Raw genomic sequence first — 19,167 nt, 5'->3', positions numbered from 1 at the left:
GCTTAAAAACAAAGTCCGTTGCTAAACATTGCCTAACAGTTTAAAAAGTCTAAATTTTACAGGTTATACGGTTTTAATATATAGGTTAAAAAGATAATATTAACATCTTGATGTATTGTGTTTATCTTTTATCTACTAATTAGTAAATTTGAGTGCCAATTAAGTTGAAAGTAATGGCAAAAGAAATGTTACAGTCATTAGCTCGTAAGTATCTTTAGTAGTTTATAGAAGTGCTTTCCAAACATTACAAACAGCTATAGATTAGCTATCAAATGATTGTGAAGATTAATGACTAGTCTTTTAGTTGGGTAATTTAGAACAATATCTGGCAATTAATTGGAAATTATCAGTTTTAAAGTCACAAATATCTTAAGGAAAACAGCATCCAAAAAGATAATACTGATAATTGTTCAATTGCAAGTTAGCTTTTAGACCATTGGATAAATTAAATTAAGGACAAATTTGAAAATCAACAGACTTTAGAATTTTAAAAGCATTTCAGATTCTGAAGGTAAATGCTTTTCTATCCGTGGTTTTATACTCTGACTATTAATCAAGTATGAAGTGAGAATAAATACTTTTTCAGATATTTGAGATCTCAAAACATTGAAACAAAGAAACATATACATCCTTTCTTAAGGCACTGCAGGATATTGCACAAAAGGAGAGAATAATACAAAGAGAAAGAAATGAAATATAAGAAACAAGAGACAACATAGAATAGAGATGAAGGGGATCTCCAGGACTGTTTTAGAAAGGGAGATCCCAATAGCGGCTATGTAGTAGACAGATGACAGTCCATCTGGACTGGAGCAGTTTCACTCAGGAGAGGGGGACCTGTATTCTTATTAGGAGTACTTAGCCTGCTTGCCTTCATCATGTGCTGATTAAATTCCTGTTTTCCTGTCTAATGTGAATCACCTGAAGATTCTCACTTCACTCCACAAAAACATGCTGTGCTTTGACCTACTTCTTAGGGTGGAGGTTCACCATGGTGAGCTTAGAAGTGAAAACTATAAAGTATTTTATGCCAATACACTCTACCTGGCATACACCACCTCTGATTCTCCAGTTCTTTTGACCTCTATATTTCCTGTATTTCCTAATGACTTGCCTATAAGACTTCCCAGAAATAGCTTTACATATTCTCTCAAATCAGCTGAAGCCTTGCTGCAACTCACAGATTCTGTGTATCTTGTCTTTTCTTGGGAGCCTCACTTGTGGCAGTATTGCTCTTTAAAATACAATTGACTAGATTTGTGTTAGATGTAGTTGTTTAAACTAAACATAATGGATAAGTTTAGTATATAGACAGTAAAACTGTCCTTTAAAATTATCTCCCAAAGCTCTGTCCTCCAGGTAAAACTGTAAACAGTGAACAACAGAAATATCAGGATAGTGATTTCCTTCTGATTGTAGTGGAGAAGTAGGGAGTACAGTTTGGGCAGGGCACGTAGGGGAATTGTGAGGTACTGGTAATGTTTTACTTCTTGACATGGGCGATAGGTATGTGAAATTAAAAAAAAATTGTTATTTCTTAACCTGTACATATAAATTACATGCACTCATGTTTATTGATCCATTGTATAATACAAATTCTAAAAACCTTTAATATAAATAAAATCAAAGCAAATGATTATTGAAAACTAAAGTCATTCTATAACACAGGCTATTGTAGAAATAAATGGCCTATTTTCAAAATGACTGTGAGGTTGCTAATATGTAACTTGCTTTCTTTTGATAATGATAATTGTTTATTCATGCAGAAATGCTCTCTCTAAAGTCAGTTTTCCCAAAAGTAGGCTAACCAGTCCTTTTTTTTTTTTTTGGAGATGGAGTCTCACTTTGTCACCCAGGCTGGAGTGCAGTGATGCTATCTTGGCTCACTGCAACCTCCGCCTCCTGGATTGGGTTCAAGCAATTTTCCTGCCTCAGCTTCCCGAGTAGCTGGAATTACAGGTGTATGCCACCACGCCCAGCTAATTTTTGTGTTTTTAGTAGAGACAGTGTTTCGCCATGTTGGCCAGGCTGGTCTCAAACTCCTGACCTCAGGTGATCCGCCCGCCTCGGACTTCTAAAGTGCTGGGATTACAGGCATGAGCCACCATTCCCAGCCACTGATCTTTTAAAAAGGGAAATCAGATTGTCTTCCCTACACTCTTAATTCTCAAATGGCTCTCTTAGAATAAAATACAGTCTTTAACACAGTCTGTAATGTTCTACAATCATAATCTAGCTCGTGGCCACATCTTTGACCTCATTTTCTTTAGTTCTCAGTTTATTGCTTTATTATTATTCATCATACATGCCAAGCTTATTTCAGCTCCAAAGTCTTTGCATTTGTTCTTCTCTGCCTCAAACTCTTTTCTTTTTACATGGCTTGCTCTCTCTTTTATTCTTGCCTTTGTTCAAATAGAACAGAGAGGCCTGCTGCAGTTACACTAGTAAATACACCTTTTCACCTAGACTGTCATCACAGTTCTTCTCTGTGTACTTCCACCTCCCTTCAAAGCTCTTATTACTATTTGACATTATCTTACATATTCGTGTGTTTATCTTCTGATAACTTCATTAAAATATAAGCTCCATGAAGTCAGGAACAATGTGTTCATCACACAATGCCTGGCATGCTACCGATGTTCTGTAAATTTTTGTTGAATGAATATGAGGAATTGGTCAATTAAAATACAGAACCCGTGTCAAATAAAATATTGTCATTGTGAATGTAAAAGAAATGGATATTTTGTTAATGTGATTATGTCATTTTACTGTTTAGTGAGGGATACATGCATTTATTGTTGAAATATTATAAAAAGATTTCTAAGTTTTAGAATTAACAACATAGTTACAATTAGGAAAAATACAAATATTCACAGGAAAATATTTATTCCCGGAACGTTTTTGTTTTTAGGTATATCACATGGCATGAATGTTCTGTATATGTCATGAGTAAAGGCGAGTTAATATCAATAGAAGGAACTTTTTGCATTGAGAGTAATTTTTACTTTTGTTTGCTTTTCATCTATGTGTATACTCTTGTGATTCAATAAGGCCTATTGATTTTTGTGGATAAAAAGATCAGCTTTTCTTCCTTGATTGTCCTTGCGTCCTCTTATACTATGGCTCAATAAAGATTTATTCAATGAAAGTTCAGCTTACTCTATATAATAATGTAGATTACAGAAACAAACACTTTTGAGATAAATAAACTATAATTAGGCTTATACTTTCTGCATGTGTTATAGTTTTTTCTGGCATTTTTGTTGCAAGAGGTGATGGGGGTTACCATTGAAACACCAATGGAAATCACGTGTTGGTGGATATGAGATAATCCTTAGAAAGATTTTAAAAATTCTAAATCTTGTGACATTAACAAGTACAGCACTCTCTAAAAAAAAAAAATTTACTTTTTCAGTTTTTTTTCCATTTGGGTAAAAGGCAAAGCGTGATATAGGAACGTTCATGGTGCCTAATATATATAATAGTCACTCAGATATAAATGGAATGAATAGATGTATGGATGGATCAATTGAAACATTCAGACTATTTTTGACCAAACTTTGGAAATTATGGTTAACCTTTGGAGGAAGGGCTGGATCTTTTTTCTCCCATTGCTAAAAGAATTTGTTTTCATTAGTTTAGTGAGATAATGGTTTTGTAGCTTAATAGATATATATAGAGCTACTGTAATGGTGAGCATAATTAATTGATATTTTTAATCTCTCCTGCGGACAAGTCCTGGGGAAATTGGTATTCATAGCAGTTGAAACAAGTGTTATCCAGTGCATAAAGCACTTCCCAATAGTACATACTTAAATTCTGGTACAAGTTATGGTGGCCAGTAGAATAGTGTATCTTTTTCCTATACATCTTTAATAATAGGCTAAATAATTATGTTCTTCTTGTGGTTTCATGCTAGGCTACTTGTTAACATTAAAATTGGCTGTAGTTTTTAATGAATATTTAGATTTCTGTGACTGACTTACATTTATCATTCTACTAAAATAAAATATAGGAAAATTACGTTTTATTGTATTATATAAAATATGTATTTGAAAATTATTTAATTTTATATTTTGTATTCTGTGTTCATTTCTCATGCATATTTTAACTGAATGTATATTTTTCACCTAGGTCACTTTTGAAATACACAAAGAAAACCTTGCCAATATATTTAGGGAACAGCAAGGAAAAACTGATGAAGAAATAGGGCTGTATTCTTCAACTTCAGTTCAAGCAGCCTCTGGCATTAGCAGGGATGTTAACTTTTCAGTAGGATCCCAGCAACCAGGTACGAAGGATTCTCCTGTCTATCCTCATTTCACCACAAACGGTAGTGAAAATTCAAGTATAGAGAAGACAAGTTCACTAGAATCTGCATCTAATAGTGAACTGCAAATTACTAATGCATCTTATGAAGAAATGAAAGCTGAGCAAGAAAATCAGGAGTTACCAGATGAAGGCACTTTGGAAGAGACACGGACAAATGAAACAAGGAATGCAGGTGATTCAGAAGTATCTTCTGACTTAATAGAAGCTGTGACTATTTCCTCTAATTCTTTTATAACAACTGGCAAAGATTCAATGACTGTCAGTGAAGTAACTGCTTCTATAAGTTCTCCTTCAGAAGAGGATGCTTCAGAAATGCCAGAATTCTTGGATAAGTCTGTAGTAGAGGAAGAGGAAGACGATGATTATGTGGAACTGAAAGTAGAAGGCAGTCCTACTGAGGAAGCTAATCTACCCACAGAGCTCAAAGATAACAGTTTGTCTCCAGCTGCATCGGAAGCCAGTGAAAAACTGGACATGTTTGGTGATGATCACAAATTAGTATTTCAAGAAGGAAAACCTGCGGCTGAAAAGCAAACTGATACTGAAACTCAAGATTCTAAAGATTCTGGAATTCAGACTATGACAGCATCAGGGTCTTCAGTTATGTCACCAGAAACTACTGTTTCCCAAAAAGCTGTAGAATCAGACCTTGGTCAGATGCTGGAGGAAGGGAAGAAAGCAACTAACCTCACTGGAGAAACCAAATTACTTAGTGATTGTCATGGTAGTGTCTCTGAGGCTTCTTCTTCTGAGCAAAAGATTGCCAAGTTGGATGTTTCCAGTGTTGCTACAGATACTGAGAGGCTGGAGTTGAAGGCCAGTACAAACGTGGAAGCACCTCAGCCTCATCGACATGTGCTTGAGGTGATTTTATATATTGTCGACTTCAAGTATTTTTGCACTGACTTAAAAAAGAGCATGTGTACATACTTAAATTTATTTTATTTTGAATTTGGTTCACATGCTATTTGCAATTAAATAAATGCAGTGAATGTGAAGATTGTACTTCAGATCGTTAGCACAGTGTTTGACAGTGAATGTGAGTTCATTAAATGACAGCTTTTATTATTATTTTTACCATAGCCTCAGCAAAAGTTACCACTTTGAAGGATTGGTATAATTTTAGTTTATAAAACAAATATTGGAAACACTTGCATTTTACCTTTTATTTGACTAACCCAATCCTAGTACATTAGTTTTCCAGCAAACTCTAGGGCCACCTACCTGCCAGTGTATAATTTTAGTTGCCAAGCATGTGATTTAGAAGTGTCTTATGAAGTCTATAAGAGAGAGGAGTCTTTGTGAGATCTAGAGGCACAGCCTTCTCCTCTGTCTGTATCTCAGAGTGACCCATGAGACAACGCTTGGTAGCATGTTGTCATTTTCCACTTTATTCAATTCTTATCCTCTATCCTGCCTTCCTTTTTTTTGTTTTTGTTGGTTGGTTCTTCATTATGTTATCTCTGTTTTTATTCTTCATTCTAGCCACTTCATAATCCAGATGCCACTTAGATTTTAAATACTGTCTTTCTTTTAGGCTAAGGCTAAAAACTAAAAACTGTTACTTGATTCCTTTATAAAATGCTACATAGTGGTAATACTTAACGTGGTTCCAAGCTAATTACTTTCGAATTGCGGTAGTTTCGCACTTTTGATAGCTTTGCTTACATATACTAAAATATTAATGTTATTACTCATTGATAATTTTTCTCTCTCTAATTTGGTTCTTATAGTGTCTTAAAAATGTGTTAGATGAATTGCATAGAAGCTACTAAATTATTTACTTTGCTAAAGCCTCCTGCTCAAGTTGAACCTATTTTATTACTTTTTAAATTTTCTGTATTAGATATCAAGGCAACATGAGCAGCCAGGGCAAGGAATAGCACCAGATGCAGTTAATGGACAAAGGAGGGATTCCAGATCTACTATGTTTCGTATTCCTGAGTTCAACTGGTCTCAGATGCATCAACGTTTGCTCACTGATCTATTATTTTCAATAGAAACAGATATACAGATGTGGAGAAGGTTTGTCTATATGTTTATTATGGAAGATGTTTATAAACCTAGTCTTGATTTTCAAAGAAATCTATAGAAACACTTTGTAATTAATTCCAGACATTTGGTTAAAAAGTAGAATAGAAATTATTCTGTGGTAGGGTTTTACTGAATTAACTTTTATTCTCCATTATAAGAATGGAATCCTTATCTGGATTACAAAAATGAGAAAAGTAGAGGTTTCTCTTTTAAAAAATCTGTAGTAGGTTTCCTGTAGCAATTTTATGGCATGTAATTCCCCAGAAGGTAGGTCTATCAAGCTGGTTTATTACTAGAAGTATTAAAAAATAATTGGTGTAGGCCGGGTGCAGTTGATCAAGCCTGTAATCTCAGCACTTTGGGAGGCTGATGCGGGCAGATCACAAGCTCAAGAGATCGAGACCATCCTGGCTAACAAGGTGAAACCCTGTCTCTACTAAAAATACAAAATTAGCTAGGAGTGGTGGTGGGCGCCTGTAGTGCCAGCTACTTGGGAGGCTGAGGCAGGAGAATGGCGTGATGAACCCGAGAGGTGGAGCTTGCAGTGAGCCGAGATTGTGCCACGGCACTCCAGCCTGGGCAACAGAGTGAGACTCTGTCTCAAAAAAACAAAAAATTGGTATAACATTATCAATATTTCCAGTGTATTTTTAGCCTTAAAAAAATCTGTGTACCTCAAATTATCCTCCATTGTATGATTTATGATTTTAAAGGTACCTAATTTATTTCTTTTTATTTATGTAAGATTCTTGTTATGTTTAAAGGCATTTTATAGGCATTACAGAAGAATATTCATTTTTAGTAGCACATTTACCACTATTTACCTCATAATTTTTGTCACATGATTTCTTAGTTTTGTTCCCAGTTAGGATAATTTTCTTCAACTTTTGATATCCAGTGTAAAATGAATAGTATTTATGTTTCAGCACTGAAGGAGGGCATGGATAGTAGCTACTGATATGGAATGGTCTGTTTCTTCTGAAGAAGTATACACCCCCCAAATGCCTGCTGCATCATCTTCCTTCAGTTTTCAAGATGAAGCAAAAGCACCTTCTTATCTTCCCTCCCCTCAAGTAGGCAAACTGTGATTTCCTTCCTTTAGCTTTATCAGTAAACATCATTTATCTTTGGACAGCCATTCAACAAAGACAGTTATGGACTTCGTGAATAGCAGTGATAATGTCATCTTTGTACACAACACAATTCATCTCATCTCTCAAGTGATGGACAATATGGTCATGGCTTGTGGGGGTATACTGCCATTGCTTTCAGCTGCTACATCAGCTACAGTAAGCACTTAATTACTATATAAAATTGGTGTGAAAACATAAGTGTTATGCAACTTTATTGACTAAAACTTAAATGTGGTGGTTACTGTGCATCATAGGTGCTATAAATAAAAAACAATAGGATCTTTTACTTGAGAGGACCTTAGAATCTGTTCTAGTAATGAAAGAACTAGAGAGAATGTTGATTCCCTAAGTATGAGTCAGGTAGTGAAGAATATGGTTCATGGTGTTTCACCTGTATGTTTCTGTTGCTCCTCCTCAACCCCCACCCTTTTTAGATGAAATAATAAGTATAAATCACTCTGTGTTACTAGGTTTCTGAAAGTCTGACTTCTTATACAATTTATAAAATTTAGGACTATATCTGGAAAAATTATTTTTTTTCAGAATATGTATATATATAAATGTCAAACTGTATTCTTTACAGCATGAACTGGAAAATATTGAACCTACTCAAGGCCTTTCAATAGAAGCCTCTGTGACATTTTTGCAGAGGCTAATTAGCCTTGTGGATGTGCTTATATTTGCAAGTTCTCTTGGCTTTACTGAAATTGAAGCTGAAAAAAGTATGTCACCTGGAGGAATTTTGCGGCAGTGTCTCCGACTAGGTGAGCTGTTAAAAACCGTTGGGAATTTACTAAAAGAAATTTTCAGTAATTTAGAGATGACACTGAAAATTATCCATCTTCTGTTGGTGAGAAGATATGTGTTAGCTAATTTGTCGTATGTTACTTTTTAATGTACTTTTTAATGTACATAGTAGTAGTTGGTAGGTTGGATGGGGAAGAAGGAGGATGTATTTTGAAAAATTTACTGAGGTGATTTTGGTCAGGAGTTTCTACTCTCCCCTATCCTTTTAATTTTTATTATTTTTTCTTTTTTCTCCCTGGGATGGTGGTTCTGCTTTGTTGCCAAGGCTGGTGTCAAAATCCTGGGCTCAAGTGATCTCGCTTCCTCATCTTTCCTAGTAGCTGGACTTAGAGGTGCTCCCCTATCTCATTTTGCTCTAAAGTAGTGCTTCTGAAATTTTAAGGAAATACATAAACATAAGATGATTAAAAAACACAAGGTGATTCATAAATTTGATGATCTTGTTAAAATGCAGATTAGATTATATAGGTCTAGGCTGGGTGTGGTGGCTCACACCTGTAATCCCAGCACTTTGAGGCCAAGGTGGGCAGATCACCTGAGGTCAGGAATTCGAGACCAGCCTGGCCAACATGGCGAAACTCCATCTTTACTACAAATACACAAATTAACCAGGTGTGGTGGTGCACAGTTGTAATCCCAGCTACTTGGGAGGCTGAGGTAGCAGTATCACTTGAATCTGAGAGGTGGAGATTGCAGTGAGCCAAGAATCGTGCACTGCAGCCTGGGCAACTTAGCAGGACTCTGTCCCAAAAACAAAAGGTTATAGAGGTCTAGGGTGAGGCCTAAAATTGACTACCAAGTCCCAGGTGATGTTGATGCTGCTTCTCTTACAAACACACTTGAATAACAACATTAGAAACTAGCATCATTCAATTACAGCCTTTATTCAGAAAAGCTGTGGTAAATTTGTTAAAGCAGTTAATAAAATCATGAAATCTCTCTTCTTCTCTTGGAAACACTTCTTCCCTAGGTAAAAGTAAAAATACATGGAATGACTTTTTAGTGTTAACTGGACTTCTTAGGTGAAACAAAAAGGAAAAAAACAAAAACTTTTTTTGCATAACTTTCCTTCTATATAGTTGTAAATACCGAGACTTTGTTAAATGATTTGATTATTAAATGAAGAGAAAGTGGTGAGGAGAGAAGTCACAAAAAATGGAAGCAAACCGTTAGGAACCATGGTCATATGAAGAGATAAAGCACCTATGAAAACATACATGGAAGTGGAAAATCTAGTTAATGATGTATTTTTCATATTTAGCAAGAATATCTGTTACATAAACTAATGTATACCTGTGCTTTTCACCACAAGTATAATTTTTACTCAAAATGCTATTCAAAGTATTTAATAGTATTTAGTTTAAATGTAAAATTCCAAGTATTTTATATTTAATAATCAATGGTATATCCAGCTATTCTAAATAACTTGGAATAACAATTTATAGATAGTTGTTTTAAAATTTAAGAGACATTCTAATGGTGAGCATAACAAAAGCTATCATTTATTGACTATTGTCATTTGTCATTGTTGATTTTCATAGTGACAATTTTGTCCTTTTTATTCATGAGGAAATTGAAGATAAAATAAATTGGGAAACTTATCTATAGCTAAAAAGCTCTAATTGGTGAAGGTAGAATTTGAATACTATACTTTTGTCTAACTAGTGCTCCTACTCTATTGTAGTATATACTTCTTTAATCTTTCTATTAGTATTATAATTAAAATATTTAGACTTTATTGCTCCACGTGTGCCGTTTTCAAAGCCTTTTCAATTTCCTAGAAAGAGTACATTTCTAGAAGTAAAAGTACAAGGCTATACTAGCAAAGCTTTACTCAAGAATCATCAGATTCAGAGGCTAGGGAAATACTCTTTGTTCCTAGTTTTTCATAGCCATGGAAAGAATTGAGAGATAATTTAATCTACCCCAGTACAGTCTGCTGGGATTACTTCACACCCAGCTAATTCTTTGCATTTTTAGTAGAGACGAAGTTTCACCATGTTGGCCAGGGTGGTCTTGATCTCCTGACCTCGTGATCCACCCACCTTGGCCTCCGAAAGTGCTAGGATTACAGGTGTGAGCCCCGCGCCCAGCCTGAGTCTCCATTTTCAATCATTATACTCTCTACATCCGTGTGTACACACTATTTAGCTCCCACTTATAAGTGAGAACATATAATATTTGTCTTTCTGTGTCTGACTTGTTTCACTTAAGATAATGATCTCCACTTCCATCCATATTGCTGCAAAAGACATGATTTCTTTCTTTTTTGTGGCTGAATAGTATTTCATTGTGTATATATACCACATTTTCTTTATCTAGTTATCTGTTGATGGACACTGATGTCCTCATTCCTGTTGTTTCCTGAGTTTGGGGTTAGAAGTTAGGATGGCAGCAATAAGAGTAACTGATTGAAACCAGGAAATGAGGTGTGATTTTTAACTTTGTAGTACAGACCCAAATTTGATTTTATGCAACTTGTGAAAAAGATTGTATGGAAAGTATTTCCTGGGTCTGATAGCAAATTTGACAAAGTAAAATATTTCTTGGGTCTGATACCAAAATTGACAAAGTTGTATTCCATATTCTCTCTTCCCTCCAGTTGTTCCCTCCTTCCTTTCTTTCAACTTTTATTGCTCTCTTTGGGCACCTTTCAGAACACTTTCTTTCTAAAATCTCATGCCTGCTAGCCATGTGATATGCCAGTGATTCTTTGTGAAGTCCTCACTTAAGTTTGCTATTCTGTTCCTAATTTGCTCTCACTCCTTTGCTCAGTTTAAGTACCTTGAGTGCTACAGATTTGGAGGGAATTTAAATGATTACATGGTATCAAGCAATTCATAGTGAAGGGTACATAATGTAATTCATCATTTAAAATCCAAAATTAATTTCTAAGTAATCTAACTGCCTGATTTGTGGGAGCCTTAGGTAATTTTAGACTGTGTATGTAATTCCTTTTCCTGTCTCCTATTTTCTGAGCAGTTTTAATGAAAGCTAGTAAGTGCTGGACCCTATAAAGCTTCTTAGAAAAGCGATATCCTCTATCAGGCTCAGTTAATATGCTGTACTGATGCAATATAAGAAAAACATCAAAGTTTCTGGTTTAACTAATTTACTTTAATGATAGTAGTAGAAGATTGTTACCTAGACTAGTTCATGGTAATGTGCTTTGTTCCCTATTTTCTTCCATTTCTTTCAATTCTTTTCTTCTCCATCCTTTTCTTAATAAAAGATTGTCCCAGCTAGCTTAGTTGAGATCTAAGAAACAGTAGCCTATTTTTAAGATTCCTGAACTGATTTCCTTTCAGCAAACCCTAAAGGTTTAGACCACTAGGCCATACTGCCTCCCTAAAGCTTAACTGGGCCATAGCATGGAAGCTAACAATATCAGACAGCCAACACTAGGCAATAAAGTCTAGGGACATTTTACGAATAAGCTGAATGTCATCTGTTTTTAATAAAATCTTATGTAAATCATATCGTGTAGTTGATATTTTTCACTTCCATAATCTTAAATATTAACTTTTCTTTCCCAATCTTTTCCTTAAAATAAATTACAGTTTGTGCAGTAGCAGTAAGGAATTGCTTGGAGTGTCAACAGCATTCACAACTGAAAACTAGGGGAGAGAAAGCCTTGAAAACAATACATAGCCTTATTCCCTTAGGGAAATCTGCAGCGAAGGTAAGTATACAGATTAATTAATTTTCAAAAAGCATACTCCTGTTTTACAATTAAGATTTTTATTTGCTCATTTCAACATAAAGTTAAATAAATCTGGCAGAGATTAAAATAGTTACTTTAGGCCTGGACATAACATTCAAATATTTGTGTTTAAATATACAATAAAGACTTGTTTATACTTAATCTTGTCTCCTTTTCCCAATGTTTACTTTTCTTGTTTCTGTGATGCCTTTTCCTTCAAATATGTCATTATTTCCTGTATGCCATCTTTCTCCACCTCTCTCCCCAACCCCTCAAAGGAGAAAGAAGCATACACACAAAGTGGGGAAAGGAATGCTATAACTTTGCTTTTCTGGTTCTTGGAATACTGTGTTTGTTTTTAAAGTATATCTGTGTAATGTGTATATGTGTATATATATACTTTTTTTTTAATCTTAAATAGAGCCCAGTGGACATTGTGACTGGCGGTATATCTCCAGTAAGAGATCTTGACAGGCTTCTACAGGACATGGATATTAATCGACTTAGGGCAGTTGTTTTCAGAGACATAGTAAGTTACAATATTTCTTTCACATACTCTCTTAACTGTTGCATATTTCCTCTTAGGCCTAATATATTGAGATTAAAAATTCTTTGTGATATCAAATAGTGTAGCAGAGATAGAAAAGTCTAGAAACCAGTTCTTTTGACAATGATTTTAGAAACAATGACAATGATTAGAAAGGATAGTTCATGTAAAGGGAGCTAGTAGATCAGTGTAATGATATTAAAAGGAATAATGCATTATTACATAGTCAGCGGTCTAAGTACTATACATGTATTCATTAAGTCCAACAACTTCTTGAGCTGTACTATTGTAATTTCCATTTCATAGGTGAATAATCTGAGGCACATAGAGCTTGAGTAACATCTCTAAGCTAATGTTGATAAACAGTGATAAAATCAGGATTCAAACCTAGCAGTCTTAATTCTAAAATTGATGCTCTGAATGTAATAAAATGTTCAACTTCTGAGTGGCATGTTATTTTACTGAATATTGGATATTTTTTCCTCAAAGGTATACTAATGTGATAAAAAGGTGCATGATGAAATGTTGCTCTCAGTTTGATGTTTCTGATTTTTTAAAGATGAAAAACAGTTTTGTTTCAGCTGATTTTGATAGAAAACATTGCTAATTCTTATGTAGAAAATTTAAAGTCATATAGAAAATATAAAGGTGGAAGTAAAAATAATTTGTAATTGCACTCATCAGCATTTGGAATATTATCATTAGTAAATATTTGTTGAACACTTACTATATGTTTTACATATATATTTCTTATAAACTTTCTAACCTCAAGTTTTCTTTTTCCCCTCCCTTTGTTTTTCAATAGTTTGGTTCTCTTTAGTTCTTGACTAGGTTTTTATACACATGTAGAATTTGGAGTATTATCACTACTTAATAGTATTGAATACTTACTGTGTATTAAACATAATACTGGATGCTCTTATCAGGGGTCCCCAACTCCCAGACCACTGATAAGCACCTAGGCTGCACAGCAGGAGGTGAGATGAGCAGAGGGTGAGGAGTGAAGCTGAGCTCCGCCTCCTGTCAGATCAGCAGGAGCATTAGATTCTCATAGGAGCATGATCCCTATTGTGAACTGTGCATGCGACAGATCTTGGTTGTGCGCTCCTTATGAGAATCTAGTTATAAATGTAATGCACTTGAATCATCCTGAAACCATACCCCCTACCCCCACCCCGCCTCTTACCCCCCACAGGTCCATGGAATAATTGTCTTCTATGAAACCAGTCCCTTGTGCCAAAAAGGTTGGGGACCGCTGCTGTATATGTATGTTCAATTCTCACAATAATTCTATGAGGGAGTTAGCAATATTTAAGTAATGTGCTTAAGATTATACAATTAGTAAGAGGTGAAAGTGAGTTTAGGACTTAGGGAATTTGATTCTTGAAATTTTGATCTTAACTAAAAGGCTATACTACCTTCTTAGATCTCAGTTCTCTAGTAGCTGTTATTATTCCTTTAATTAAGAAGCCATCAACTTTCTTTTCCCCCTGGAATCCTTTGAATGTGGTCAATTTGAGGACCAAATGTTGCTGTTTTCTCCTCTGTTCACTTTTTTTCCATTTGGCAGGTTCTGAGTCTATTGTCCATTAACTTTGTATTTCCTAGAATGATCTTTAAAAATCTAGAATAGAATTAGCCACACGTGGTAGCACATGCCTCTAGTCCTAGCTACTTGGGAGGCTGAGTTGGGGAGGATCGCTTGAGCCTAGGAGGTCAAGGTTACTGTGAGCTATGATTGTGTCACTACATTCCAGCCTAGGCGACAGAGCGACACCCTGTCTCTTAAACAAATAAACAAACTGGAATAGATGATGTTACTATTTTTCTTTCAGAATTCTCTAATAGCATCTTTTAGTGGTTAAATGGAATCCGATCTCTTCACAGTGCCTCTGGATAATTTGGCTCTTGTAAAACCTTCTAACCAGTTATATTACAATATTCTGCAAACAGAATTAGAATATCTCTTTTACTACATGATTACTGAAAGTGATAAATAATTTTAAGTATTTTGTAATTATAAAAGTTATATAATCACCTTATAGGAGTTTTAGAAAAAAAGAAAACACTGTATTTTACATGCTAGAGTTTAGCCTCTTTAGGGAACAAAAGGAACCTTTGATGAAAAAGGAAATGACTGGCCGGGCACGGTGGCTCAGGCCTGTAATCCCAGCACTTTGGGAGGCTGAAGCGGGCGGATGACAAGGTCAGGAGATCGAGACCATCCTGGCTAACATGGTGAAACCCCATCTCTACTAAAAAATACAAAAAAATAGCCGGGCGAGGTGGCAGGCGCCTGTAGTCCCAGCTACTCGGGAGGCTGAGGCAGGAGAATGGCGTAAACCCAGGAGGTGGAGCTTGCAGTGAGCTGAGATCCGGTCACTGCACTCCGCCTGGGCAATAGAGCGAGACTCCATCTCAAAAAAAAAAAAAAAATTTAAAAAATAGAAAGAAAAAAGGAAATGACCTAAGATCGAGGACATAAAGAAATTTCTACCTTGAGGTTAAGAGCTAAGGTTTTTAATCACCCTAATCTGAGTTCAGATTTGCTTTTTTACATACTATATGTCCTTAAGTAAGTTGCTTCTCTACGCCTTATCTTGTTCAAGTTTGCTAATAAAAATATATGTAAATACATAGCACAGTGCCTGGCATACAGTAAATATTCAATAAATGACAGCTACGATGTAAAGAAAATTGATTTCAGGAGTTAGGATTTAAATGTAAAAGATTTATGGGATATTTTTTATTTGAGGCCAAAAATCGGGCATATACTGTAAACTTCATGTGGTAGTTAGTAAACATTGAACATATTAATGGGCTAAATAAGGATTTAGATTGGCATAACTAATTTATAACGGACTAAGAAGTTAAGGACAAGTAAATTATTTGTCTGCATTTTGAATATTAATGTCATTAGCAGCAGTTATTAGATGGCAGAATTGTGTGGCAGAAGAACATGGCTATGTCTAGAGAAAAGGGGTGGTTTATAAAAAAGACAAATGGACCTTTATTTTTTCCAACAGACTAAGAAGTCATTACACATGAACCTGCAAAATACCATATATTCTGTCAGATCATGAATTGCAAATATGTTGAAGAATTGCATCAAGTGGATGTGTTCAAATCAAGCCTATCTTCTGTTTCTCTGAAATTGATTATATCCAAATTTTTTGACATTAAGTATTAACTATTAGTCTCATTTTTACCATTAGTTTCCATTTACAGACATGCCTCATTTTATTGTGCTTTGCTATTGCACATTGCTGATTACTGGATTTTTTACAAATTGATGCTTTTTGGCAACCCTGTGTCGAGCTAGTCTATCTGTGCTATTTATCCAACAGCATGTGCTTACTTTATGTCTTTATGTCATATATTGGTAATTCTTACAATATTTCAAACCTTTTCATTATTATTATTTATCTGTTATGGTGATCTGTCATCAGTGATCTTTGGTGGTACTATTGCAATTGTCTTGGGGCACCACAAACCACACCCATTTAAGACAGTGAACTTAATAAATGTCTGACTGTGCTACGAACTGGCCATTTCCATCTCTCCCCTTCTCCTTGGGAGGGGCCATTCCCCTGTCTCTCTATTCCCTGAAACACAGCAATATTGCAATGAGGTCAATTAATAGCCCTACAATGGCCTCTAAGGGTTCAAGAGAAAGGAAAAGTTGCATGTCTCTCACTTTAAATAAAAAGCTAGAAATGATTATGCTTAGTGAAGATGATATATCAAAAGCTGATACAGGCCAAAAGCTGGGCTTCTTGTGCCAAACATTTAGCAAGTTGTGAATGCAAATGCAAAGTTCTTAAAGGAAATTAAAAGTAAACGATTACTCCAGTGAGCAAATGACTGATAAGAAGTAAAACAGCTTTATACTGTTGAGTTGAAGGAAGGTTTAGTGGTCTGTATAAAAGATCAAACCAGCCATGCTATTTGCTTAGGCCAAAGCCTATTTCAGACAAGGCTCTTAACTCTCTTCAATTCTGTAAAGGCTGAGAGAAGTGAGGAAGCTGCAGAAGAAAAGTGAAGCTAGTTTAAGGAAAGTTTAAGGAAAGTTTAAGGAAAGAAGCTGTCTCCATAACAGAAAAGTACAAGGTGAAGCACTAAGTTCAGAAGAGCTAGCTAAGAAACTGATGAAGGTAGCTACTAAGCAACAGATTTTCAACGTGGACAAAACACCTTTTATTGGAAGAAGATACCATCCTACAATGTTCCTAGCTACCAGGAAGTCAAGCCTGGCTTCAGTGTTACCAGGGACAGGCTGATTCTCTTGTTGGGGATTAATACAGCTGGTGACTTGAAGTTAAAGCCAATGCACATTTATCATTCTGAAAATCCTGGGACCCTTAAGAATTATGCTAAATCTACTCTGCCTGCACGCTGTAAATGGAATGGCAAAGCCTGGGTAATAGTGCATCTGTTTACGGCATGGCTTACTGAATGTTGTAAGCCCACTATTGAGACCTGTTTGAAGAAAAGAGTCTTTTCAAATTATTACTGCTCATTGATAATAAATCTGGTCACCCAAGAGCTCTGATCAGATATACAAGGAGATTCATGTTATTTTCTTGCTTGTTAGTGAAATATTCATTTTGCAGTTCATGGATTGAGTCATTTTGACTTACTATTTAAGAAATACTTCGTCTTATTATTTAAGACATAAATTTTATTAGACTGTAGCTGCTATAGATAGTAATTCCTTTGATGGATCTGGGCAAAGTAAATGGAAAATCTTCTGGAATTGATCCACTATTGTAGATACCATGAAGAATCCATGTATCAGTGTTAACAGGAGTTTGGAAGAAACTGATTCCAATTCTCATGGATGACTTTGAGGAGTTCATGATTTCCATGGAGGAAGTCACTGCTGATGTGGTGGAAATAGCAAGAGAATCAGAAAGAGAAGCAGAGCCTAAACATGTGATTGAATTGCTACAATCTCATGATAATACTCCAACAAATGAAGACTTGCTTCCTACGGATAAGCAAAGAAAGTGGTTTCCTGCAATGGAATCCACTCATGATGAAGATACTGTGAACATTGTTGAAATGATAACAAAGGATTTAGAATATACCTAAATGTGTTTGATAAAGCATTGGTAGGGTTCAATCCTGTGAGTAAAATGATATCAAACAGCATTGCTTGCTACAGAAAAATCTTTTGTGGAAAAAAGATTCAGTTACTGTGGCAAAGTTTGTTGTCTTATTTTAAGAGATTGCTACAGTTACCACCCTCACCCATCAGTCAACATCCATGAACTTGGAGACACGACCTTCTACTAGCAAAAAGATTGTGACTCACTGAAGGGTCAGATAATTGTTAGCATTTTTATACAATAAAGTATTTTTAAATGAAGGTATGTACATTTTTTTAGATATAATGCTGTTATACAATTAATAGATTACAGTGTAGTGTAAACGTAACTTTTATATACACTCGGAAACCAAAATACTTGTGTGACTCACTTTATTGTGATAGCCACTTTATTGCAGTGGTCTGGAACTAAACCTGTGGTATCTCCATAGTATGCCTATATTTATCTGATAGGGAACAGTGTTCTTCATGTTCTTATTTTAAATTTTAAATTTACCTTCTGCTTGAGCCTTTGCTTTTCAGAGTTTGATGCATAACCTTGAGTTTTTTCTTTAAATTAACAAGTTCAAACCTATTTGGGAAAGTTCGTACAATAGTGATGTGTGTAGGTTCTCCTTGAAGATGGGGAATTTGACTAGATGAAGAGGTCAGTGATATACAGATATATAGGTGACCTGTAGAGCTAGAATGGAGCCTAGGCCCTTCAAGAGGTCAGTCTCATTTGTCTACTTTCTCATACTTTATTTTTAATCTGGATACATAATTGTTTGTACTGTTGAAAATACTCTCAAGAATTCCTTTGTGGTCAGGTGTGGGAGCTCACACCTATAATCCCAGTGCTTTGGGAGGCCAAGTCAGGAGGATTGCTTGAGGCCAGGAGTTCGAGACCAGCCTGAGCTACATAACAAGAACCTGTCTCTTCAAGAAATTAAAAAAGAAAAATTAACTGTGTGTGGTGGTGTATTCCTGTAGTTCTAGCTACTTGGGAGGCTGAGGCGAGAAGATCTCTTGAGCACAGGAGTTCAGGGGTACAGTGAGCTATGATTGTGCCATTGTACTGCAGCCTGTGCGATGGAGTAGGACCCTGTCTCAAACAAGAAAAGAAGGAATTCCTTTGACATCATATTCTGTATCTAATAGCTTCTTTTTTTTTCCTCCTGCATGTTTATTTTTTAGCACTTTTATTGTGATATTTTATGTATTTTAGCTTTTATGATTATAGATAAAAATAATCAGTTATCCTCATATTGTTATGTATGTATGTACATATATATGTATGTATGTATGTATATATTGAGATGGAGTCTTACTCTGTCATCAAGACTGGAGTGCAGTGATGCGATCTCGGCTCACTGCAACCTCTGCCTCCTGGGTTCAAACCATTCTCCCACCTCAGGCTCCTGAATAGCTGGGATTACAGGCATGTGCCACCACACCTGGCTAATTTTTGTATTTTTAGTAAAGATGGGGTTTCACTATATTGGCCAGGCTGGTCTCAAAC

The 19,167-nt window shown here is 35.5% G+C and overlaps 1 protein-coding gene across 5 annotated transcripts in view; it reads left to right on the top strand.

Annotated features, from left to right (window-relative positions):
* Positions 1–19,167, top strand: part of LRBA (LPS responsive beige-like anchor protein) — a 766,998-nt gene that overhangs the window by 159,067 nt on the left and 588,764 nt on the right. For all 5 annotated transcript variants that reach the window (XM_028848808.2, XM_028848811.2, XM_028848807.2 and 2 more), the window contains exons 23-28: positions 4,135–5,196; positions 6,179–6,357; positions 7,502–7,655; positions 8,083–8,263; positions 11,867–11,988; positions 12,431–12,538. In XM_028848808.2, the coding sequence (XP_028704641.1) occupies positions 4,135–5,196; positions 6,179–6,357; positions 7,502–7,655; positions 8,083–8,263; positions 11,867–11,988; positions 12,431–12,538 (1,806 nt within the window). The remainder of the gene's footprint in view (positions 1–4,134; positions 5,197–6,178; positions 6,358–7,501; positions 7,656–8,082; positions 8,264–11,866; positions 11,989–12,430; positions 12,539–19,167) is intronic.

This window comes from Macaca mulatta, chromosome 5, assembly GCF_049350105.2.
Source record: "Macaca mulatta isolate MMU2019108-1 chromosome 5, T2T-MMU8v2.0, whole genome shotgun sequence".
Lineage (NCBI taxonomy): Eukaryota > Metazoa > Chordata > Mammalia > Primates > Cercopithecidae > Macaca > Macaca mulatta.
Note: the sequence above shows the minus strand (reverse complement) of the source record. Positions and strands in the feature narration are given on the sequence as shown.